Below are 25,574 nucleotides of genomic sequence, written 5' to 3' on the forward strand. Positions count from 1 at the left end.
AGTTGGTCACGATCTTGAAAGTTCAATGTTATTCGTAAGGATTTACGGTGTACCTACTGTAACGAAGGTCGTCATTATATCCTGGTATACTAAACAGAAGAAATGTTTATACTTTTAAATACAACGTTATAAGAATAGAAAAGTTTTGATTATATGACCGTGAAGGATTCACACAAACACACAAAGAAATGAACTGAATGAACCATTGGAATTCTTAACCAATTTTCTTATACACTTCTTTTCGTGTTGATGTATCTTAATTAATTTATACTTAAGAAGTACCATCCAAATATTTATTCCGCATCTAAATATAATACAAGTTACAAAGACGCTGTCCAGACTCCGATACGCCCTTATTATATTTTTGCAGAACAAACAAACAACGGTCTAAACGGTGGATGCTGGAAAACGTGACTCGGTTTAAAATCTCAAAATAGCTCATTGAGTGGTTTTCTCACGTGCTACGAAGTTTCAAACAAAAAGAATAATATTAATGTAATTCGGTAGTTTTTCATTTTCAGGAACGAATTACCGGTTTATTTTCTACTGTGCTGCTTTTCTATTGTTTTTATTTGACACCACCCTCACGGAGTACTACACGATAGGTATATCTAGACTTCATTTTCATTCATTTTCATTTTTAGGAACCATCTTCTTCTCTTAATTAATGGCTCCACCCACAGGAACCATTCTTTCGACGCGACCGGCGACGGTTGAAAATTATGATGTTTCTTATGACGGGTTTGCGTCTACCTTCAAATTATATTCCATTGTTCTTTATATCCTTCGTTTACGTTCTCCCCTTATAGGATATTTCTTATTCCTAATAATATTATTCGTGTAAACATGCGCATTTTTATTATTTGATATAAGTAGAGGCATATCTATCATGTCAATCACAGTCATTTGAATTGAATACCCATGAAACTAGACTGTCATCCAACGCTGTGTTTGCAAACAATAACAGATGTACTCCGAGTTGAAGGTCACTTCACTGTTTGACTACATTATATAATATTATATTACTATTGAAGCCACCCAAATACAGTCGACCGATTTGTTGCTAGATTGGTCGACCAATCGATCCGAAATGCGGGGGCGAAGGAATCTGCCGAAAGGATATCGCAAATTCATGTATTCTCCTTATTCATTAATGAAAGGATATTCATGCAAGATGAAAACCAATTTCAAAGAGATGAGAGACCGTTCCAAACCCGTTTACATTTATAACGTTTCTAAATTTATTTTAAACATAAATAAAGGTTTGTTATTAACAAACAACGTGCGAAAATCTAACTTGACCCGACTGAACTGACTTTGATATGTAGTTTATAGTTCCAAATCTAACGAAACGCGTGAAACTGAAAAACAACAGTTCGACCAATAATCGGGTAAATACTTATGTACAGTTTGGAGCATCGCGCATCCCGTCCGCGCATTCAGTATTTAACCGACCGCCGCCGGGAGAACACGTTCGCGAAAATATCCTTACTAAAAATATAAACAACTATTGCATATCCACCTCTTGCATTGTGAATAGTGATTTTTTGTGCTTTGCAACTATAAATCATAATAAACTAAAACAAACTTGTATTCCCACAGAATTGTAAGTAAAAACGAGTTAATTTAATGTTTTGAAATCCGATGCATTACAAAATTAAAATGCAGTCTAGTTTAAATAACTACATCATAATTACATGTAACAGATGTGCTAATAGGGTTTGTTTTGATTTTAATTGATACAGAATAACTGAATCGTATAAACTGTGAAATGAAATGTTTTGTATAATTTTTTAGCAGCGACCCTTGGGAGTTGAAATTTACTACCAATCAATTTGTAATTTTTAGAGTCACTTCTTTCAAATTGCCATATTACCTACATTATTATAAATTTTCCTATAAAATTGTATACCTCATATAATTCATTTAGAAAAGGGTACGGTACAGTCTACAGATAATTTGAGGAAAAATCGCGGAATGTTCGTGTAATCAAATATTATATGCAGATTTTTTATGAACAGTAATTGCAAAATTTTAGCAGAATAAAAATATTCGTCAGAAGCTACATTGACCTTTTTCGCTCTTGTGTCTTAGAACGACCTGTAATTAAAGTTAATGACAAGATTATCTTTGCTAGTAGGCTTAAATTGTTTCGTTGCTTTACTTTATTGTACAGAAATAAACTTTTGTGAAAAGATTATTATCCACGCATTATGGTACAAATTGTAATGGTGTTGATAATTTTTAGATAAACTATGCAAGCCATAGTCGCGCGGAAAACCGTTTCATAAATCAATTACATATACAAGAACCATTTTATTTATTTAAAAAACATAATAGAAATTAACAATGAATCCGTCCATTAAAATCAGAAAAGGAAAGAGTTCGTAAAAGAGAATGAAGAGTTAAGGTAGCTATCGTTTAAGCCTAAAAGATTACTTAAGGGGGCGATAAAGGTCCAAGGGACCTTTTACGTGAAACTTGAGACAGTTTTTCGTTCACAAATTCAATTACGCGAAATATATTGCGTACGTGATGTAGACTAGTTTGTACATATTGACTTTTTTAATGTTTCAAGAAATATTAGTTCTTTTTTATTATATTAATTATTCGTAGCACGTCCAGTTAACAGTTTTGAAATATTCAGAAACTCAATTTATAGTATTATTTTGAAATAATGTGATATAGCTTAGTAGTCTATTTTAATGACATACCTACATATAATATTTATTGGGACATTTCTAAATAATATTAATATTGGTCCATTTTTGTTCTGACTGTACAATAAATCGTAAATACTGTAATATAATTCAATGTCCATTATATTTGATAAATTTTGCTTTTTAAACTAGAGTAAACAATAGAAAATGTCGGTATTATATTGTCCTCGTGTCAATACTCTGAATATAATGTGGTAAAATATATAATAACATTCAATGTTTATCTTTTTATCGCTGTTCGTTCTGTTTTTTAACTCAATTAATTTAATTGTACTGTTTTACCACTTTACGTAGCATACTTATCGACTTAAATTAAATTATAAATTTTATATGTTCACTAGAATTTGTAAAGGATTTTTTATTATTCATTATTTTGTCTAAAATTAAATTATCAGGTGGAGTCCATCCTAATAGGGTGATATGTAGGAAATATTCGAATATGATTATATAGGGACAGTAAAATGTCCAGGTAATTGAAAGCTTATTTTCCAATAACTTGCAATAATTCCTCCTCCTCTCATTTGAATGGTTAGATTCCGTAGGTGGTCGCATTAGAAGCAGCACTCATACCAGCTACTATTAAGTATTCTGTGCTCATATCTAAATTACAAAAACCAGCATGAAGGTGTCATAAAATATCATCTTTAATATTCATCGAATTTGGATTTTTATAACTTCCATCAAAATCCGATGCATTAATGTGCCAAGTATAGATTAAATATAAAATAACGCTAAAAAGACCGGCAATAAGGTCATGTCTACCAATAAGGATCAGGTTTCTGTTTAATTGCGTTGGCTTTTTATTTCAGTTCAAACATTACGTGTTGACTAATTTTTAGACATGTGACCATTAATGGACCTAAGTACTCTAGCTGTTTGCTGTGGTTCAACAGGTATTATATATAATATAATACATTTTTATGTAGACAAGTTTTATTATTTGTGTTTGAAGCATTTTTGTTTTAGTCGTTAGGTAAGACGATTTGCCTATGAAATTGAATTTAACATCATCATTATTTAAAAAGAGCAACTATGTATTTCATGTCTGTTCTTCTCCATAGATACTGCTTTTCGAATCTGTGGTAAAACTGTTATGACGATTCAAAAGTGATTCTAGAAGTAAGAAGAAGTCTAAATGAATAGATATATGTTTCTGTTTTGCGAAATAAGATTGTTTTATAAAAGCTGCTAAATGCTGCTTCCGTAAGGATGTTCGTCTTCCTTTAACCTAATGTATATTGACAGGTGAATCTAAAAGTAATCTCGCTAAGCGCAACTTCAAGTTGCTCAAGCGATACTTCAGAATTCCAAGTCCAATACCGGTAATATTCTTGAGAAAATTTTATATTTGCTCTTTGGGCCGATTTTTCAATGCTTGGATAAAACTTATCCGTCCAATAAAGTATTACACGATAATATTAAAATGTCACGTAAACTGTCCAATACGGGCAATTAGAATACGTTTTTAAAATGGTAGTTTTATACATTATTTGACGAATAAGTTTAACCAAGAATTGAAAAATCTGCCCTTAATAATATAAGATTGCCATCTATCATATAAGCAGATAGAATTCCCAGATGTTTGTTTGATTTGTACTACGTACCAAAGGATGTACATGTAGTATCATCACTACATAGTATAAAACAAAGTCGCTTTCTCTGTCCCTATATTCCTATATTTGCTTAAATCTTTAAAACTACACAACGAATTTTGATGCGGTTATTTTTAATAGATAGTGATTCAGCAAGAAGATTATAAATTGATTAGATTTGAAACAAAGCGGGCGAACCCGCGGGCGGAAAGCTAGTGATAAATAAGATGACATAATCTAATTCCCCACATCATCCCGGCTTGCATTATTCATGTGCCGTATGATCCTATTAGGCGGTTATTGTTTATACCCATAATGGAGAATTATGAGATTGGAACGGGTTGTTGGCACCAATTAAAGGATTATGATAATATGGTAACAAAAGATGTTATAAGAAATCTTGGTGTAAATAATAGTATCATAGAATGCGATAGCTGTATAATAAGAAAAATACACGAGGTTTTATACAATACTAATAAAAATAAACGAGGTTTTATACATGACTTACCGCTTTTCCCTACTCGCAAGGGCTGAACCGGGATGAAGAAATTGTAGCTGGGTCTATACCCAGCTACATCTATATGTAGAATCATCGACTTACTTTAATAAAATTTTAAATCGATTCCACTAGTTTTTGACTCATAAGAAACAAACAATTTTTAATAAACAATATACTAGGTATACCATTAAATATTGTGATAGGAATATTCCTATATTTTTGCCGTGCAAGACTGACCTCGTCCAACTAAGCTGCCTAAGGAAATTTCCTACAATTTTTATGTTTACTTACATATTCTATTAATAAGAGCAATCAATTTTTCATACAATTATGTTGACGGTTAAAACTGGTTAAATATATTACGAAAGGATGTTAGTAATAGTAAACTAACCACTATGAACCTCATATTATAATGTTAGAATTGACGCCCAATTGTGTATTAATTCCTCAAATTTAATAACAAACATTTTATAGATTGAACTAATCAATAAACCTTGCTCAATAACAACTTTTTAAACCCAAATAGAATAATTTAAATTTAACATGAAACGAAACATCTCATTGATTTGTATAAAACATTCGCTGATAGCACATCTGATTATTTATCAGATAAAATCATCTAGTCAGTAGACTCAGTTCACATCTTAAATAAACATTTTGCATCGGACTTTAAAACATTGAATATTTCCTTTCAACCAGGTATAATAATAATAAATACATACGATCTATGACTGTATTAGTGACTAAGTGAATAGTGATATAGTGAGTAAAAATGGCGATGGACACAATGGCAGTAGAGCTGCCTGATTTAAGTACACATACACCGAGCCCGCCAGTGGTGGAAACTCAGGAAGAAAAGTAAGTAGATGTAGCAATTACTCGTCTAATTTTATAAATTGCTTACCAATTATATGGTGTGTTAATATTAACTAGGATCGGTCGATTGTCGAAATTCGACCATCTGACGACCATCCTATCGATTAGGTAGTTTCATTGCTAGTATCGCGATCAAGCGCTCGATGTGATGTTACACAAATATGTATTGTAATACGAAAACAACGACATCGATAGCATTGTAATATTATGTAGAAGAAACACTAATAGAAAAAGAGATGCAATCATTTAAAAATAATTAAATTTAATATAATTCTACACAAGTCTGGGTTCCTCTCAATCATCTGTCTGATATTTAAGTCATAAACTAAACAATCCAGTTATTCAAAGCTCCCACATTTTCATATTTAATCCGAGAGCTGAGCAGTATAAATTAATGACCCTTCATTAAAAGGGTTGATGAGCAGTGTAGCATACGAGTGCATTCAGGTCAAAACGCCACTCCCCAGTACGACTTAATGCTTCGTATCCCTTGAATAGGGGTTTCTTTATAGGGTTTTAGCATTGCTTTAAAACACCTAGTCAAAGGCATATGCAATTACATCCTGTTCTTTAAGGATATTTAAACCTGCGTTTAGTTTTTTGTTAAAATTGGTTGAAGTTGATTCAGATCAAATTATTTTAATTAAAGCTAACACTTTACTCAGATCGAATTAATTTCAATTTAAGGTTGATTTTATTAATTCTTCCACTTAATTTACCATTTCATTTGATCGATTTCGATGCTATACAAATGTAAAAAAATGTTGTGTGGTTTTATGAAACCACGGTAAAAGTGAAACTGTTCGAACGGTTCCGAACACTGCTTTGTGTAGCGCATGTCGCGGGACGGTGACGGCTGCCGAGTAGGTATACCTACTCGGCAGCCGCGATACACGCGACATGCGCTACACAGACCAAAAAGTTTGAGACGATGTAATAAAAGTTTCACTTTAAAAAGTAAATGGAAACGTTAATTAGCAAGCAAACAAGTTGCTCTGCAAAAGTGTTAAAAGCAATGCTTGCAATTATATATTAAAATTATTATAATTTATAAATGCACAAAAAATGAAAACAAGTTTGATCATTTAATGAGCGTACCTTCCGTATAGTCTGCGGATGTTGTACGTTTGTGCCGCGTATTCATTTAAACATTTATCCGTAACACGTGTTTGTGTGGTTTCCGAACGTGAGTATGATAACGATGTGGGTATGGTTTGAAAGATTTTCAGTTATATTTCTTCAAGCTACTGCTATCATATTTATTTCTTAAGTTAAAATATATTTTAACCTTGCTCTTATAAGCGACTATCTTCTAATGAAAATCTTTTTCTTGGATATTTTTTTATTCCGAGAAAAATATTGAATATCTTACTTTATCTTTATTTAAATAATCTGGTGCTCATGAATGAATCATGTTTATTATTGCATTAACATACAATTAATTCTGATTAACAACAAAAGCCAACCAATTATATTGTACTATCACGTTCCCAGTTAGAAGTTAATGAACGCTATCAGGAAATTAAACGACACCAGCAAATGAAGTCTTTGTTTCCATTAACGAGATTGTATCGTGATAAATATTCAGTCGCCGTACAACCGATAGCATATCTAGTAATTAAATGCAATGTGCTACCATGATGTGTCTTTGTTTTCAAAATGTCTTACTAACTAGAACAATAATACGCGAAAGTTCGAGAATAAACTTTTCATTATCAATTTCGGATACTTGTCGCCATTCAAATAAGTTTTAAACGAAGAAAATGGGGAAAATGTGAAATGTAATAAATACGTTTTCAAACTCAAAGTTCGGAAATGGTGTAATCCAGTGTGACGGCTAATGCCCTAAAATTATATTTCAATTTCTTTTAGATCTTCAGTTGGTACTTCACTTGCTATATTATAAAAAGGCGCTTTTCTAAATATTACAGTTCGATTTCCTTGTAATGTACGTAGTCCATTATCACTTATTTTATTGTAGAATCGTGGCGCCTACAATGTCTTCAAGGAGTCGACCATAATTTTTTTCTTGTCCAGCCTAGGTTATTTAAACTCAATACTTTTATTGACATCTCTTTTATATTTTTCAAAAAGATGTTACCGTATTACTACATAAAATTCATCTAGCATTCAGCTTCTGTTCTGTAGCAGGATTATTCAAAGCAAATTCCAAAATATTTTTTTAACGCGTATTTCCCAAGTTTTTAATATATCTATTCATCAATCTAATCTGTTCAATCTTTGAATAGCAATATAAATTGAGTCGAGATTATCCTTGCATTCAAAAGGACTGTTTCAGTCAGGCTTCAGCCAAGTGGCAAAGCCAAGTGGAAATTATGAAAGGTCTCGTCTATGAAAATGGCGTTCTGCAAATTAAAACCATTTACTGAAATGTAGTTTATTTAATAAAAATAATATCGTAGTAGCTTTGCAAATATGAAATTAAATGCAGAAAACTGAAACATTTTATTACTATGTTTTGAGAGATGCTTTACAAAACAATAAGTACTACTTCGCAAATTTAATACGGATCTTTCAGTTTAAAAACATGATGTAGTTATGTTTTCCTGGTCATTAATCTGATTAATGACACGCATAAGCCAAGGGCTTCGGTTGTAACTTGTAAACGTACACCAGAGGGAATCCAGCAAATACCGGACTATCCGGTGTCATTCTAGTACCTATATTGCATTGTTACTTCTGAAAGAGAAAATCTATTGTATGGACAGTTTTCTGTCGCGTCTACGGTGAAATATACTTCTCTATACTCACTTTGACATGCTCAATACAATGCAGCAGGGATGAATAAATCGAATTGCCGCTTCAAGATGCAAAATGCTACATTGACAATTGATTTCCTCTTCAAACTCACGGAAACTTCGCTCAATTTCTGATGCTGATCTTATGTCTGACATTGTACACGTGGTAGGAAAATAAATCGCTAGTTCGTTCAACCTGGATGTTGGTTTTGGAATGTTTTCAATTGTTGGGCATGTAGGTTGACTGGAAATACCACAGCATTTTTTGTGTCTAGGAACAATGTGTTGCATGTCATGAGATTGGCTTGAGTCATACATAATGAATCCAATCCATTCATCAATTATAAAATATATCGATACATTATCGACAAATATAAATCCTTAGAATTTCTCGCGAACTTTAGAAAATACAATAACGCGCAATCTCACGCTCTGAAATTCAAATTTTACGGTGAAAATTAACAACATGAAATTAGAGTGTTTCGATATCAATAAATTCTTTATGAGTATTAGGCAACAAGACTTGAAGAAGTTTTAATGGTGACTATACACACAGTTATACACTCATTGCCACACATATATTATTCTTGTCATACAAATACCATCCAATTCCTGAATTACTTGGCGTCGATTCTGAAACTAACCCCTGTAAATCAAATGAAATATCTACGTTTCACTTCTTACGTAGAGGACAAGTATATCATTGTGGAAAGATTAGACCTCTTCATGAAACGCAATAGTATCTTTTTGTGCCCAGACTTGGCTATTGTAAACAAACCTGTTACTGAACATAGCGCGATGTGATACGCAATATGCATTAGTTACCCTAGTATTTACATCCGGTCATCCACGCTGTGTTCAAGGCGTGGTGACGTCACTAGTCAATGGGCGCCGACACATTGGCACTTTGCCAGCAGCTATAGCCGCTGGGGGCGTGTTTATTTCGATACTTAAAAACTCGGTTCAAAGTTTGGATTGTACTGCGTCATAGCAAATAATTATTCGTGTATATTTTACTTTGGTAAATGTTTTTTGTTCTCGTTTGCACTCTTGTTTTGGAAATTCTGATTGATCATTAATTTGTCAGCGTCTCTTTGATTAAAGGGGAACGTGGTGGAAAATTATAGCCTATTTTTGTTTGGTGTTTACGAAGGACGGATAAAAGGTGGCCCGAATTATTTTACTGCGTAGAAGCGGTACCGTCGTAGAACTGAGCTACGCAGAAATTCTTTATGTAACAGTTCAACAGTTTATGAGTAAACAAATATCATATTATAGTCAGACAATGTTTATAATGTCTTTATGCATTCATGCGTAGATACTATTAAAATAATATTTATCTCTGAAATCAAAGAATATTTTTGATGTTTTCCTTGGCGTGTAGACTAAAACAATTGTATGAGAGATGTTTTAATTAAAATATTTCATATTGATGACTGGTGGCCAATACGTGACCATGACGATACGTCAGGGCCGACCTTTGTTAATTTTAGACCAGTTGCGGTTTGAAATAGAAACGGAACCATTGCAATGCGTGTCGATACGGTACGCTCATGAAATATTTGTGGGTAAGCCTCGGTAGTATACATATAGATAACCTCGATATACACTACACATATATAGATGGTACAATATCTGAATAAACTAACTAAACTTTGATATCTATTCGTGGAGTTAAAAACGTTACTAGTAAAGAGATTTCTTTAACTTGTCTGAAAGTTAGTGTAGCCAGAGGTAATCACTTATGTCTGAAGAAAATCTATCATGGATGAAATGTTTCAAAGAAAATCGTTTATTTTTATTTCACTCTCCATTTAATCTACTCGGAACTTTGCAGACGACCGCGACGTTAATCCTATAAATACGCGAATTGATAGGACCTTGACATAATGCTGTGACCGACTCGTCTACATATTATTTAACTCTTTTTCGTGTATTTATAAACTAAAAGTAGGCAATCTATCGTGCGTGTTTGTGGTTCATTTAGAAATTTTAAATCATGCCTCGTATAATTTAAACAAGACTGAAATTTCAAGTTCAAGTTACAAAAGAATCTACTTACGTAACGATTAGGACAATGACCAGTGAAATTTTATTATACTGAACATTAAGCATTGTTATTTTCAATTTCCTTGTCTTTAATCTCTGACGTACATAAAATATTTGTTTCTGATGCACACAATACATAGTGAAAAGACATAACAAGGTATATCAATACATATAGCTCAGTATTCCTTATTATTTCATCACAATGGAGCATGCTCAAGTTAAAATTAATATAATTTACGTCATCAAACGTTTTATATTGTGATAATGGTTGTTTTCAACCTTAAAACATTACGTTCATTTTACGATACGATACCATTTACAGCAATTAAAGGTGAAGGTGAAACATCGGGTTAATAACTTTGAAATAATGGCTTGTTAAACCTTATTTTGATTAAAAATCTACACACATGATACATGTAAAACACTTTGATTTGTATTAAAATGTATAAGTACCTACTTATATCTTGTTTATTATATTTCTTACATGTGAGAATTATCTTAATCATTTTTAATTAAACTAAACTTGAGCATGACGTTCCATTTATTGTTGCATCACACAAAATTTATGAATCATACGATATGAGTAGGTATATGCAGGACGTTGTTACCACTAACTATATTTAAACACAATAATAAACTCAGCTTTAATAAAAAATAAAACACGATAATATGAGAACGGAATTGAAAACATGAAAGTTGGAAATTGAAAACGGGTGCAATAGCCTTTCTATTTCCCTTTATGCTTTATTTTCGCAAAAAATACCTATTTTTATATTGCACTAAATATGGCAAAAGAAACAGAGACAGACAGGTTTGCTTTCGCATTTCCAAAATGTGGATGCTGCGTTTGTCGACTGAGATTACAAATTGGGGACACGTCACGTAAATGTAAAACATTTTAAATATTTGTTGTTTCTCGCGCACCAGATTGGTATTTGCGCATGTCAGTCAAGGAATTCATGTTGCCATTTTCTTTGGTACTGTTTGTTTAGGGCTTTATCAAATAATGAAACGGGTTCAACGCTTGCTATTGTAACCTGCTTAGATTTGTGATGTTCTTTGAACTCCGTTGGGAGCTACGGAAGACGACATTGATTAATTCAATTTGTGTTACGTCTTTTCGTTTTAGTTTTTGGACAAAGTAGGAAACAAAATGGTAATTAGTTCCATCGCTGATTAACAACGTCTTGAGTACGTAATTAAAGGCATACATTTTAAAACTTAAAATCATGCGGTTGACACTCATCAGTCATCAAGATTTAAATTTCGTAACTGGTATCACGACCACAATATTCTCATAAAACTTATGACGAAAATAAATTTCCTGGAAAATGTAACCTTACTTTTTAACAATAGAGTACAAAATCGCGTGTATTATTTATCACATGCAGTTGACAAAAGATTAACACTACTCGGTATTTTAATTGCTCAGTGTTTAAGATTCGGTGTGCAAATATTCTCAATGTTTGGTCATATATTTTTTATATGTTTGTACACGACATCCTTGGAATTAGTTATCTTAAAGGAAATTGTGTTCTATTTAATTACTACAAGGTGAGAAAACGCATTGCGGCAAAAGACGAGAGGCTTATCTACGTGCTTACAAATTCATTTAGGTTCACCTTAATTTGAATATATGTACAACTTACAAGGCTCAAATTAGACACCCCATAGAAATCTAAATAACAAGACACATAGAAGTGCTGTAATGTCATAATTAGTATGAAAACCACTGTCGCCAAAATCCACACATTTAAAACGATATCTAGACAGTTCACACAAGTAAACTATGCCTTTTATTGGACAGCTTCATTTTAATGAAAACTAACATAAATAATAAATTTCGCATTTTAATATGTACCCTAACACACGACTTTACGGTTTATTTTAGTATAACATCCCTAGGTACGTAAGATGTTTTGTTTCCTTTTGCTTAGAAACTTCAAATACGAAAAAGTTCGGCTACTCGACAACAGAGGGCGTTAATTTTTGATAGATATAACTTTTAACCTCAACGCATAGAAATAAGGTTGAAATTTCATTAACGTTCATTCAACGCTTTAGTGATGTAGACTTCATCAGCCTTGTTATCGATAGTTAAATGATAGTTAACAAATAAGAAATATATAGTTGTTGATTTTAATACAGTGGTAGGCTCATCTCGTGGGCCCACAGCAGACTGTACATATAGGTATAAGAAATAAAAACATGTTATGTACTTAAATATTTATTTATCTATATATACAAATAATAAAACAGTGTCTGTACATTATATATTTAAAAAAATGGAGGGGGTTTAGAAACTGAGAGTTTAAATTTGAAAATCTCGAACACCTGATGCAGAACCGCGCCAAACCACCAAAAATTATAAGAGTTATAACAATTACATATTGTGTCCTAAAAAAAATCGTTCCACATGATAGCATTTCCTGCTGAAAGTATAAATTTAAAGATCGGAAATGTACTGCGAGCCCTTTTACACTATAACATAGGAATGACAACAGAGACAAACTTTTGCATTTATAATATTATAAGTATGTCCCGAATACACATACAACAACAAATTCAAAATCTATTAGAAAGTGAGAGTGAGAGAAAGAGTGTTGCTGGAGTACGGCGCGGCGTGAAGAGATAGAACAAGAGCGCAACGAAAGTAGTTTATAAAGAGATTTAAAAGTTATTAACCGACTTCAAAAAAAGGAGGAGGTTATCAATTCGGCTGGTATGTTTTTTTTTTATGTATGTACACCTTCTTGATGTACACCGATCACTCCGAGGTTTCTGAACCGATTTACGTGATTCTTTTTTTGTTTGATGCGAAATGGTGTCGAATTGGTCCCATTAAATTGTATTTTTTTCGGATAGGCCCGCTAGTTTTTATTTTATTAGCATTTTTTTCTGATCTCGATAACTTAATTGAAATGTAGCAAGTAACTTTGATTCATTTTCTGAAATTTTGTATACGTATGTAAATTTTACAGCGATGAAACATTATCATGACATAGAGCTGATTTGATGATGGAATCGGAAGGTGGCTATAGGAATTCAGTAATATATTGACTCAACTTTATCGAGTTTGGATTACGTTGTTTACTACGTTGAAAACAACCGACATCAAAAACGAAAAGTAAATAATAAAAAGATTTGATATTATTAATTACTACATAATATTTAGATGTGCTATTTATTAAAATATAGGTTTGAAGTCGGTGCCAAGCACTAAACACTGAGCATAAAGCCCGTGCACCGACATCAAATCTATACAGTAAATAGCACATCTAAATAATATGTAGTAATTAATAATATCAAATCTTTTTTATTTTTTACTTTTCCGTTTTTGAAGTCGGTTGTTTTAACATAGTTATTTTTATTTGTATTATAAAATACTAGAGGTCCGCCCCGGCTTCGCCCGTGGTACATATTATTTCGCAATAAAAGGTAGCCTATGTCCTTTCTCGGGTATCAAAATATCTCCATACCAAATTTCATGCAAATTGGTTCAGTAGTTTAGGCGTGATTGAGTAACAGACAGACAGACAGAGTTACTTTCACATTTATAATATTAGTATGGATTAACTCGGAATTTCGGTCAGAAAAAGTAAGTAAGTAAATTTCGCTTTGACAGTAAATTTTTTACCAGACAGTAAATTTCCATTTACTGTCCGGTAAAATGAAGGTATTTATTAAAAAACTGTCTTTTTGGGACTATTTTGATGGAGTTTTTTGCATAATGATTTATGCGGATATCCATGTATTTTTCTAATACACATTTTATTAATTGTACTACGTGGTTATCCATTGGAGACTGATCATACTGATGGTAATTAATCTCATGAAATAGTTCTAGGCCGAGAAAATGTTTCATAGTTTTTGTAATAAATTTAAATTTGAATGTTTTGTTTGCAATAACTGATTTTTCAAAGACAGTATTTTTCAGTAACGATTCTGTTTTTTTACAAATTTTGATCACATCATTACTGGGTATAATAAGACCTCCATTGTCGCGCAACTTAATGAATTCAATATCTTCATTACTATTATCAGGTCCCAGTAATGCTGATACACATGTTTCACACTTTATTGTTTTAATTAAATAATGTACAACGGAGCCTGCAATATAAGTAACTATCTGTGATGCAAATTCAGACATTTGACTAAAATCAGTAAATAAGTCATATAATACATCATCTTCTCCATTATCATCTTCATCGCCGTCATTATCATAATGTGGTGTAGTTATATTTATACGATCGACAGCTGAAGAGCAACTTAAAATTGACACATTTTCGAGCGCTACACAGTTTCCACTGTCAAAATCCTTTAATTCTACGTGTGCAATTATTTTTTTGTAAATTGATTTAAATTGACGCGCTGTCGGATTGTTATTACAGCCCCCGTGTGCTCTTATATGCCCGAAGGTTAATTCTAAATGGTCTTGTGAAAATTTATACGCTGGCAAATACTTAAGCTTTTTTTCCTTTTCTATAAGCGTAACATAAATTGCTTTTAAGCTTTGTATACAGATGAGAAGTCCTAAAAAGCCAGTTTTTTTAATAGATTTGACAAGTGCTTGCCCATTGCAAAGTTTTATAGTTTTAAGATATACTTCAACCTTTTCTAGAAATGCAAATATTTTATCTTTATTTCTGAAATAAAGAGGCTTTTTGAAATGTAATTGCTTCATGTTTCGTGAATTTAATATGTCAAATAAAAGGTTTAAATTTTCTAAAAAGATAACAGTACCGCTGACGTCTGTGAAATCGGGGTGATTCATTTTAGAGCAAAATTTCAAGGCTTTAGCAACACTATTGCTCATTAGCTGTGATGCCAAGCGAACTTTCATTTTCTGATTTTTAAAAAAAATGTGTTTGCGTCTCAATTTATTAGCTAAATGTAAATGTTCTTTTTCTTGTAATTCGTTCAGTTTAACTAAATTGGACCATTTCACTAAGTTCCCCTGATTGTCTATAAATGTTCCACTGGCCTGAAACGAATTCCTGACGAGCTTTATCATATGGCAAGCGTCAAGCAAAATATATACAGGTTTATTTGTAACGGGGTGAGGAAAATTTGTTTCCAATTGATCCAAGTCAAATGAACATCCGAGTTTTTTAGCCATGGATATATGAGATGGACAACCATCAAACACCAAAGAAGGTATTTCAATTCCTGTAGTGTGAAGTAACTCTAAACAATGTAAAACTAAATTAGCTTTTTGTTCACCGGTTAATCCATCGACCAGAAAATAACCAACTGGGATTTTCCAAGCGCCATTAATGGCCGTTACCAAAAATACAAGCGCTTCTTTAGCAATCGTAGTGTCACTGTTGTTTTTGTCATTTCCAATGTCCACATAACCATGCATGCGATTGCCATCCCACTCTACTCGTTGTCGAATGGCCATTTCATCTAATACCAAGTTACCAAGTAAGCCTTGTTTAGATGTTTGTACTTTTGCTTTAATTGCGGCCAGAGATTCGATTGTAAATCCGGGTTCTGCATTAATAGACTGATACCATTTCTTGATAGTACGAACGTGAGGCAAACATGTATCGAACTTTTGCCTTACAAATTCATATGCCTTTGGTGAATAGAAATGGAGTGTTACAGCAAAACTTCTTAAGTTTGCAGAATATTTAACACTCGTAGTTTCTTTACCAGATTTCAATTTTTGTTTGAATCTGCCTATCAAATCTTGAGTGGTAACATTCAGATTTTCTAGTACACATGCTTGATCCCCACTGATAAATCTCTTATCCTCTAAATTTTTAACCAGGTCTATTAGTTTTATAATCTTTTTACGGTACCGCCTAGTTTTACATTGTAATTGTTTTATTTTTAATCGTTGTTCTCTTATCACGCGATTCTTTTGCAGAATTTCATTACGTAGTTTTCTTTTTCTTGGAGAGTCTGTTAATGCAGGTTCAAGTTCAGATGCTCTCGACTGCTGGTTGTCTGCGGACTAAATATTAAATTATTTCACATTAATTATATTAACTATTTATATCTCAGCATAACATACAACTTTATTTAAAACTAACAAATGCTTGTGAAAATACGCGTTTACGGGGAGAACTATAACAGGCCGTTGATTGCAATGTTTCTCTGACTTTAGATTCCGATGTCTGTGGCTGATTATCTGTGGACTAAATTAGTTGATATTGTATATATTTGTTACAAATGTTCATTCACGAACTAATTTAATTCTAAAAGTCAGCAAAGAAAAACAGTTTCAATGTTGATGCATGATGATAAGTAGATCGCAGATATCATAATATGTAATATATAAAGATAATGACTTATAGCTTACGGCGTTGATAAATTTCCATATGTCAACTGTAGGTATAGCTGTTTTTATTAATGTACGTCTTTTTGTTGTGACATTGAAATCATCTTCTTTGAAATGTTTTGAACATATCCTACTATAGCCTGTAGGGAACCAATTTCTTTTCCCAGTCGCGGATATCCATTGGTCCTTAATGTCAGGACGGCGTTGTGGAAATCTACAAAGAATATATTTAATATAAAATAGTTTTGTCAACCTAAGCGAAGAATGTCCTTTACATTATGGCATTATTGTATATTTAATTAATGTGATTCTGTATCGACAGTAAAGTTGTCCGAAAATGATTGTATCGATGTACTTAGTTTAAAAAGTTATATATCAGTTATAAAAATAAAATAGAATTCAAATTAAAATATAATCCAATTATTCCATCAGTCGTCATATTACGCAAAAAAACATCGTATTACGATATCGAAAAATTTTAACACATCACATCACTAGCTTGCGACTATTTACTCTTTATCGTTAACAATGCAGTACATTGCTTCTTGTAATTGTCATTTGATAACATCTGGCAGTTATAATAACCGACCTGTCAGATGTTGACAATAGTAAAAGGCAATGTATAGCTAAACGTGATGAGAGGAACGGTTGACTGTGTCATTCGTATTGCTTGTAAATATTGTTTAATTTTAAGGAAAAACGGCAATATTTATAAACAAAAATACTTGCCGGTGAAATGTTATTCCTTTATTAGTATAATTACAATTTATGGAAGAATTTCCGCACTGGGAAATGCTGCAAAACACCATGTTTACTCACGCACGTGTCAGAAACAACTGAACAAGCGACCACCAAGCGACGAACAGACTTGTGGAATGGAAACCACCTGAGCGGCGACAATGTCACGCGCGCTTACGACTTCTAGTGTCTTGTTATTTAGATTTCTATGAGACACCCAGGTCTTAGTAGTACAAAGTAGACTAAAAATACTATTGATATTTATTTTACGAGTAACATTCATAAACATTTAGAAATGTAAACATATAATTTTTGTTTGTACTTAAAAAAATTATATTAGGTATCAAAGATTTTCTTGGAAGCGCATCAAAACATTTAGCATACGTTAACACAATAGCATGAAAATATGATACAAATTGAAGCATAATAAAGTTGAAAGCTACCCCAGTGAAGGGAGAAATGTGACCTCAAAGAATCGGGGTCGTGTCACCTTTGACGCAAGTGGCGATGTCTACTGCCCTATATGTTTGTCAACTTAGAAATTGAATTCGTTTTTATACTACACGTGTAGTTTGTTCCCTTCGTCCTTCATATTTAAAAGAAAGTTGTCTTTCATTGAAATATGATAATGCAGTGTATTTTCTAATGCTATTTATTTAAGGAGTAAACTTCCCTGTTCTCATTCCGTCAACTATCAGATTAAAAAAACTTCAACCACATATTGAAAGTCTCATAAGCTCATATTTCAAACAATTGTACTTAATACTTACACTTGGCTATCACTTGGCGAGTTTCCATATGGTTTTTATTGTTATTCTTTCCTGAATGCTGTCGTTTATTTGTAACTAGCGACCCGCCCCGGCTTCGCACGGGTGCAATGCTGATACTAAATACACTACAGAAAAATTGTGAACGTTGTATAGGTATAAAAATATAGCGGCCCGCTCCGGCCTCCGGCATCGCACGGGTATAAAATACATAGCCGGGCGGCCGCAAACGCTACGTCCTGCAATTTTTAAATCTGTAATATCTTCGAAAATATTCACTTAAATCATACGGTGTAAAGGGCCATATAGATCTATATTAAATGAACAATGTATCCATGGTATTTAATTGGTTAAGGATTAATGCTGTATTGGTTAAAATCGCTTCGAAAATTAGCCATTATTTGTCGTAAAAAGTAAATGACAAAAAAAAGTTATTGTGGGTTATCCATAAGAGATAGACATATACCATCGCGGACTTTTCTGTAGACCTTAACAATGTGTATAATACTTAGTACATTATTTTGATAAAACTCGTAGGGTTCAGCCTGCGTTTGCAATGTAAGCGGAATAAATGTAATTTTTTACGACATCACATTAGAAACCTCAAAAATAACAGTACTTCTCCACTACTTAATGAATCTTATTATACATATAAACCTTCCTCTTGAATCACTCTATCTATTAAAAAAAACCGCATCAAAATCCGTTGCGTAGTTTCAAAGATTTAAGCGTACAAAGGGACATAGGGACATAGGGACATAGGGACAGGGAAAGCGACTTTGTTTTATACTATGTAGTGATTTATCCACACTTTGTACATTACTTGGCACTTGGCAATGACATGTGTACCTAATAGTTTTTGGAGGTTTCATATTGTGGCGTTTAGGGTGATTGCTGATAGGTTTTATAGCGTTTAATAAAATTTGTTTTCTAGAGACATTCTGCCCATACTGTTTAATCTGAAAGATTGCTCGGATAGATTTTATTATTGTCATTAGTGATAGGTACAATTTATAACTGACTTTTGGAGGTTATTAAAACACATACACAAACACACAAACAAACAATACTTACACACTTTTGTCTAGTATCTATTTAAGTTACCATAAATTACTTTTATAAAATTCTTCCACCTAACATATCCTATCCATTGTCACAGATACGAGCGTCTCCTCCGACGCGCGCGAAGCGAGGATCTCAGCGAGGTGTCGGGTATTGGCTGCTTGTACCAAAGCGGAGTGGACCGGCTCGGCAGGCCCGTTGTCGTGTTCATTGGCAAGTGGTTCCCGATCGCTGATATCGATCTCGATAAGGTGAGGATGTGTGGTTTGTATGGGATGTGAAAAAAGATGGGATGGTCACTTGGTTGGTTACTAAATGAGGTGATTGTGTGAGGAATTGAATACTTTTTTGACGTAGGAAGGATGTATGAATCTTGCTATTGTAATAATATGATTTGAATTAAAGGTATTTGTGATTTGTCATTTGTGTAATCGAACAATTACATATATCGCAACGCACTTTTAATTAAAATAAGATGCAAACAAGAATAGGCATTGTTAATTGAACCTCTATGTTGTTATGTTCGCAAAACCTAAACGCTCCAGAAACTAATAAATTGATCCGCTTACCAAAAATATTTTCATTCATTCATACAGGCAGTTCGTTTTTTAAATGATAGCTAAAATATATTCTACAATATTTCGTAGTTATACTAGTTACACGCTTAAGCATTATTTTTTCTTGCAGCCGATGACTAATCGTTGGCCAAGACCTAGAATCGTGCAATAGTTGCATGAATATGTATACAGCCTACAATCTTTCTCTGCACTCATTTGTGTGTTTATGTTAATTAGCGCATGTTCCAAACACTTTCTTGGTAATAGAAATACTAAAGTATACTAAGTACTACTATGTTTTAAAGTTTCTAGATTTCAAGGGAAAGAATTCGTTGTTAAATTTAGGTTATTGCATGCTTAAATAATGGAAGAAAATACGCATCTTTTCAAATATTTTTAAAATTCTTATTTTAGGCGATTATTATGGCCATATTTGTCACAAAAAAATTCCAAATATTGTAGAAATTTTGAAGAGAAGAGTTACGTTGAAAGCTTTAGAACATGAATAAAGTTTATATTGTTAGTTCAATGTTGAATGCTTCTAAAGTTAGCAAAACTTCAGACCATTAAAACTCGGATGGAACGTCAGCTATATGCTAGAATTTTGTGTAATGTCTACGTTGAAGTATTAATTAATTAACTGGATAGTAGGTATGAACCTTCTGGAACACGAGTGAAGCATAAAGTTAATTTCAATTTCCAGAACAAGATATAAAGCGTAGTTTTCATATTGCATTTAAAATTATATAAAATTATAGTTCTAAATCATCTTTATAACGCTTGACAAACGTAACTATTTATTTAAGTATTTATTTATGACACTTTATTGTACATATAACAGGAATTTAAAATAATAGAATACATAAAATTGGAAAGTGTACAATAGGCGGCCTTATTGCTTAAAAGCAATCTCTTCCAGGCAACCATATCTAAGAACATTCTGGAACATTAGTAAAAGCGTGTGTGTTTCTATATAAGAACGTTCCAGAACATTCTAGAACATTGCCATATACTCTCTGGAAGAGGGCGCTGACTCCTGACATACAGGTTTTTACCTAGTTTGGGAGTCAGAGACTTCAATATTTCAAAATGTAAAATCTTTTGTCAATAAAGAATTTTTATTTATTTATTTATTATTTATTATAATTCATTGAGATAATATTACTACGTATGGAGGAGACACCACGAACAAAATCTGTGCGCCATTTTTGTGCTCTAACTAAGTTTTAAAAATTATTATCTAGTTAAGTACTTACCGATGAAAGTTATTCCTTTTCACTTTTCCGTATTATTTGTGCAATATCGTAACACACACGAAGGCATATTTGATGCGTTTCACTTTAAAACAAATAAAAAATGAGCGTGCAGTTACGCCATATGGCGTATGTTGAGCGGAACATAAGTGATGTAGGCGGTGTCGTCTCCATATGTATATCTCAATGTTATAATGATTTCCAGGCGCTACTGTACCTGATCAAGCTGCTGGACCCGATCGTGCGCGGCGACTACGTGATCGCGTACTTCCACACGCTGGCCTCCAGCGGGAACCACCCGCCCTTCGCCTGGCTCAAGGAGGTCTACACCGTGCTGCCTTACAAGTATGTCGATGTTATTTTTTTTTATAGTAGAAGAAGGCAAACGAGCCGACGCCTTGCCTATTAAAATGAAATAATATTTATTAAAATGAAAAATAATACTAAGGATTTGGCTTCAGTGCATCAGGGAGTGGCTTAATTTATCGGCCCTTCAGGTGTTATGTTTCTTTATTTATTACAAAAATTCTTTATTTTGAACAAATCTATCTGCTAAGTTACGGCCGTGTAGGGCCGCTCTTACTGTCTGTTCTAATAAAATCATTTTTTTATTTCCTTTCTTATTCTTATCTTTATGTAGCACTTGCTTGTTATAGGATATGCCATGTTTGGTAACTGCCTCAAAATATAGTGTTTAATTATATTTTCACTAATACTTTCTTTCATGGAAAATGATGGAATCGCGTCAATTTTTTAGAAGCGGTATTAAATATTTGAACGATGTAAAAAGCATTTTTTTATATTTTATGTTCTTTAACATTAAATACATTGTTTATAATTCTAACTATGTTATTTTCAGATATAAGAAGAACTTGAAGGCGTTTTACATTGTACATCCCACGTTTTGGACAAAAGTGAGTATATTCTTTAACTTTTATTACTCTTTTTTTTTAGTTTTGTTTGATGTGTTAAAATGACACTACGTAAAGACGAATCTCATATACTTGGTAAATACTTTTTTTTGGTTCAAAATCAACAAAGCGTTGAAAGATTATTGATATTGTGCTTTATTTTGATTATCGCGTCATCATAATAAAGTTTTTTCCTGTAATACAAATTTGGATCGATCCAAAAACGGAGGGACAAATCAAAAATAATCTGTTGCACTTAGAGGGTCAATATCCTCAAAATTGGTTGTTTTTTATGAATATTTAATGTCTGTAAAATAACCTTGATAGAATAATAATATTATTTATTGTTTGTGTTTGATGACCCAAGAATAATGCATATTTTAGTTTTTATTAATTGAAGTGAAACTTCTTTATCGGGGTTGGACAAAAATTTAGTGTAACATTTTTGCGTTACGCCGTACACGTGACATTTTTGCGTTACTCTACTATACTCTACTATACTCGTGACATTTTTAAGGTCATAAAGAAGTTTCACTTCTTACGTGTGTAGTGTGTACTCTAGTAGACGAATACATTTTTTTATTATTATATTATTTATCCCGACATTTCGAACACTTAGCGAGTTCGGACACACGCTCCCCGTCACCTCGGGATTACACTTGCTGAATAGTATTTGAAATGTCGCTCTTATATTAAGGGGAGGCTCCCTAAATTTTATGTGATTTGCATTAATATTCTGAAATAGGCACACATACAATCAAAATGGAACTTTAGTATATGATTTATTGGGTCTTTTTCTTTCGATGTACAAGACAGTTACGTAATTGTAACATTTTCGCTCGTTTCCTTTTTTATTCAAAAAAATTATGCCTTTTTTAAGGATTTACACACATTATTACATTTTTTTAAAGATTTACTTGGACTTTGTCTAAAACAAATGTTAACAGTAAGAAAATAGAGTTTACTATTAAATCCCAAGATATTTTTTCTCTAGATAAATTATTCCTTTACTTATAAACGAGTAAATTCTTATGAATTGAGACTTACTTTTCGAGCTCGAACGCGATCAAAGAGCGCACGCGATATTCAACTTTATTACGTCTGTGTTAGCGTCTAGTACCGTAACCGGTGTCTCAGTGACAGAAATTATGTTAGGGAGCTTCCTTTTAAAGGGCCTTGTAGCGGGGTCTAATATAGTTTGATGATGAAATATTAATTTCCTTAAACTAATGCTTGTTGTGATTGTGTCGTCAGATGATGACGTGGTGGTTCACAACGTTCATGGCGCCGGCGATCAAGGCGAAGGTGCACACGTTGCCCGGCGTCGAGTTCCTCTACAGCGTGATGCAGCCGCACCAGCTCGACGTGCCCGCCTTCGTCACTGAGTACGATATGACGGTGAGCAGATACGATACAGTTCCTCTACAGCGTGATGCAGCCGCACCAGCTCGACGTGCCCGCCTTCGTCACTGAGTACGATATGACGGTGAGCAGATACGATACAGTTCCTCTACAGCGTGATGCAGCCGCACCAGCTCGACGTGCCCGCCTTCGTCACTGAGTACGATATGACGGTGAGCAGATACGATACAGTTCCTCTACAGCGTGATGCAGCCGCACCAGCTCGACGTGCCCGCCTTCGTCACTGAGTACGATATGACGGTGAGCAGATACGATACAGTTCCTCTACAGCGTGATGCAGCCGCACCAGCTCGACGTGCCCGCCTTCGTCACTGAGTACGATATGACGGTGAGCAGATACGATACAGTTCCTCTACAGCGTGATGCAGCCGCACCAGCTCGACGTGCCCGCCTTCGTCACTGAGTACGATATGACGGTGAGCCCCAACTCAAACTCAAACTTATTTGTGTGGCGCTAAGGAGCGTCAAAATACAGAAACATTATGATCTACTACTGGTTCAGAAAGCAGTTTCTACAGAAAAGAACCGGTAAGAATACAATACAGGAGTTCTCTACAGCATCATGCAGCCGCATCAGCTCGGTTTTCATGTCAAATCTTATAGTTGTTATAACTTAAATGTCGGTAAATGGTATAGTTAGCAAATAAACAATTAAAAAACTGGCTCATATGTTTAGCATAGCATATTGAAAATAATGTTATTCCACACCTACACAAATTATATCTAACCTAATAAATATGTTAATTTCAGATAAACGGTATCCACTACTTCCAGCCGGACACGAACAACACGTAACTCGACGGCGCTGTGGCCTGTGACGTCACCACTATCATTACCGACTGACCAAATTACTACTTCTCTATATTCGTGATTTTTTTTTCTAAATAAAGAATTAATTTTGTAGTTCCAGTTGTCAAAAGGCAAAGGTCTATTCTCAAACAGCCTAGTCAAATGTCAAATTTGCTGTCAAATGTCAAAAAAGTTGTACAAGTGACGTGACGTCTCAAACACTACCGACTGACCAAATTTATATATTAAAATTTAAATATTTTTTTAAGAATAAATATTGTAGTTCCATTTGTTACAAAAGTAAAGGTCTATTGAAAAAAGCTTTGATTAGGAAACAATTGTAACTTTTATAATAAAGTGATAAATAACATTTTAATCTTCGACACAGATTATGCTTAAAATTTAGACAAATTGCTAGAAAAATCAGTGCTTGAGTTTGAAAGTTAAATTTCTAAAAAAAATATACTATGGAAGATAGGTATATTGTACAATTGCGCTCTGCAAGTAATTTCCTTGATAATTGAAATTATTTTAACGTAAATCGTACAGTATCACTGCCAGTAGCGCGTGCAATTTTGAGGAATATTAACTTTTGGTCAGGCGTCGTTTTGGTGTAGAACTTTGTTTTAGAGAGGAATTCCATTGCATTCTTATCGTTGAAAATCGCTGAAATTCATTCGAATCGTGTAAAAATATGTTAAAGATCTTTCTTAAATGCATATTTATGCAAAAAAATGTTTAATTTAATTTACATTATATAAAATCAGCAATCGGTACACTTACTGTTAAAAAAGTTTTTGACGCTATGTTTTAATGAAAATAATGCAAAGGAATTCCACTTTAAAATCAGCTATTGTTAAATTTATATAGTATTTAGTGTAAGTGGTGCATTTTTATACTTTAAGCCAATATAATTAATGTCATAATAAAGTATTTTGTATTGTTAATCGTGATGCGCGGTGAGTGAATCAATTAAGATAACATTAAAGTATTTTTGATAAATAACTGAATATAAGTTTTTAAAATCACCAGTACATATAAAAAAAAACAATAAACTAGTCATAGTAAAGATTGTTAAACTAACAAAAGTTTTGTAAATGTGAAAACTGAAATGTTTCTATTCCAGATTAATATTTGCAATTTAGAACTACGATAGAGACTAGTTGAAATTATAAAACTTTTGTTAGCATATTTAAAATGCCTTTAGCATAACCAATTTAATATCGTCAGCCTTTTCATTTTAGATCATTATGTAGGAGATAGGCCTAATGCAGCTCTATATCGGAAATTG

At 33.1% G+C, this 25,574-nt stretch overlaps 1 protein-coding gene across 1 annotated transcript; it reads left to right on the forward strand.

The window, feature by feature from the left end:
• Positions 1 to 1,475: 1,475 nt before the first annotated feature.
• On the forward strand, positions 1,476 to 24,527 carry Gdap2 (ganglioside induced differentiation associated protein 2). Its single transcript, XM_090106247.1, has 7 exons — positions 1,476 to 1,606; positions 5,511 to 5,669; positions 19,449 to 19,602; positions 21,367 to 21,506; positions 22,021 to 22,075; positions 23,327 to 23,470; positions 24,245 to 24,527. The coding sequence occupies exons 2-7, from the start codon at positions 5,584 to 5,586 to the stop codon at positions 24,287 to 24,289; spliced, it is 624 nt and encodes a 207-aa protein (XP_089962373.1). The 5' UTR covers positions 1,476 to 1,606; positions 5,511 to 5,583; the 3' UTR covers positions 24,290 to 24,527.
• The last annotated feature ends 1,047 nt before the right edge of the window (positions 24,528 to 25,574 follow it).

This window comes from Colias eurytheme, chromosome 10 (assembly GCF_061535395.1).
Source record: "Colias eurytheme isolate Ceu_HAF_F1 chromosome 10, ilColEury1 Martin Lab GWU primary, whole genome shotgun sequence".
NCBI lineage: Eukaryota > Metazoa > Arthropoda > Insecta > Lepidoptera > Pieridae > Colias > Colias eurytheme.

What these genes read in the sequence shown, in the direction of transcription:
- Gdap2 (XM_090106247.1), top strand. Translation starts at nt 5,584, where the DNA reads ATGGCGATGGACACAATGGCAGTAGAGCTGCCTGATTTAAGTACACAT. An exon ending in GTGGAAACTCAGGAAGAAAA is followed by an intron (nt 5,670 to 19,448) that starts GTAAGTAGATGT and finishes CCATTGTCACAG; the next exon opens with ATACGAGCGTCTCCTCCGAC. An exon ending in ATCCCACGTTTTGGACAAAA is followed by an intron (nt 22,076 to 23,326) that starts GTGAGTATATTC and finishes TTGTGTCGTCAG; the next exon opens with ATGATGACGTGGTGGTTCAC.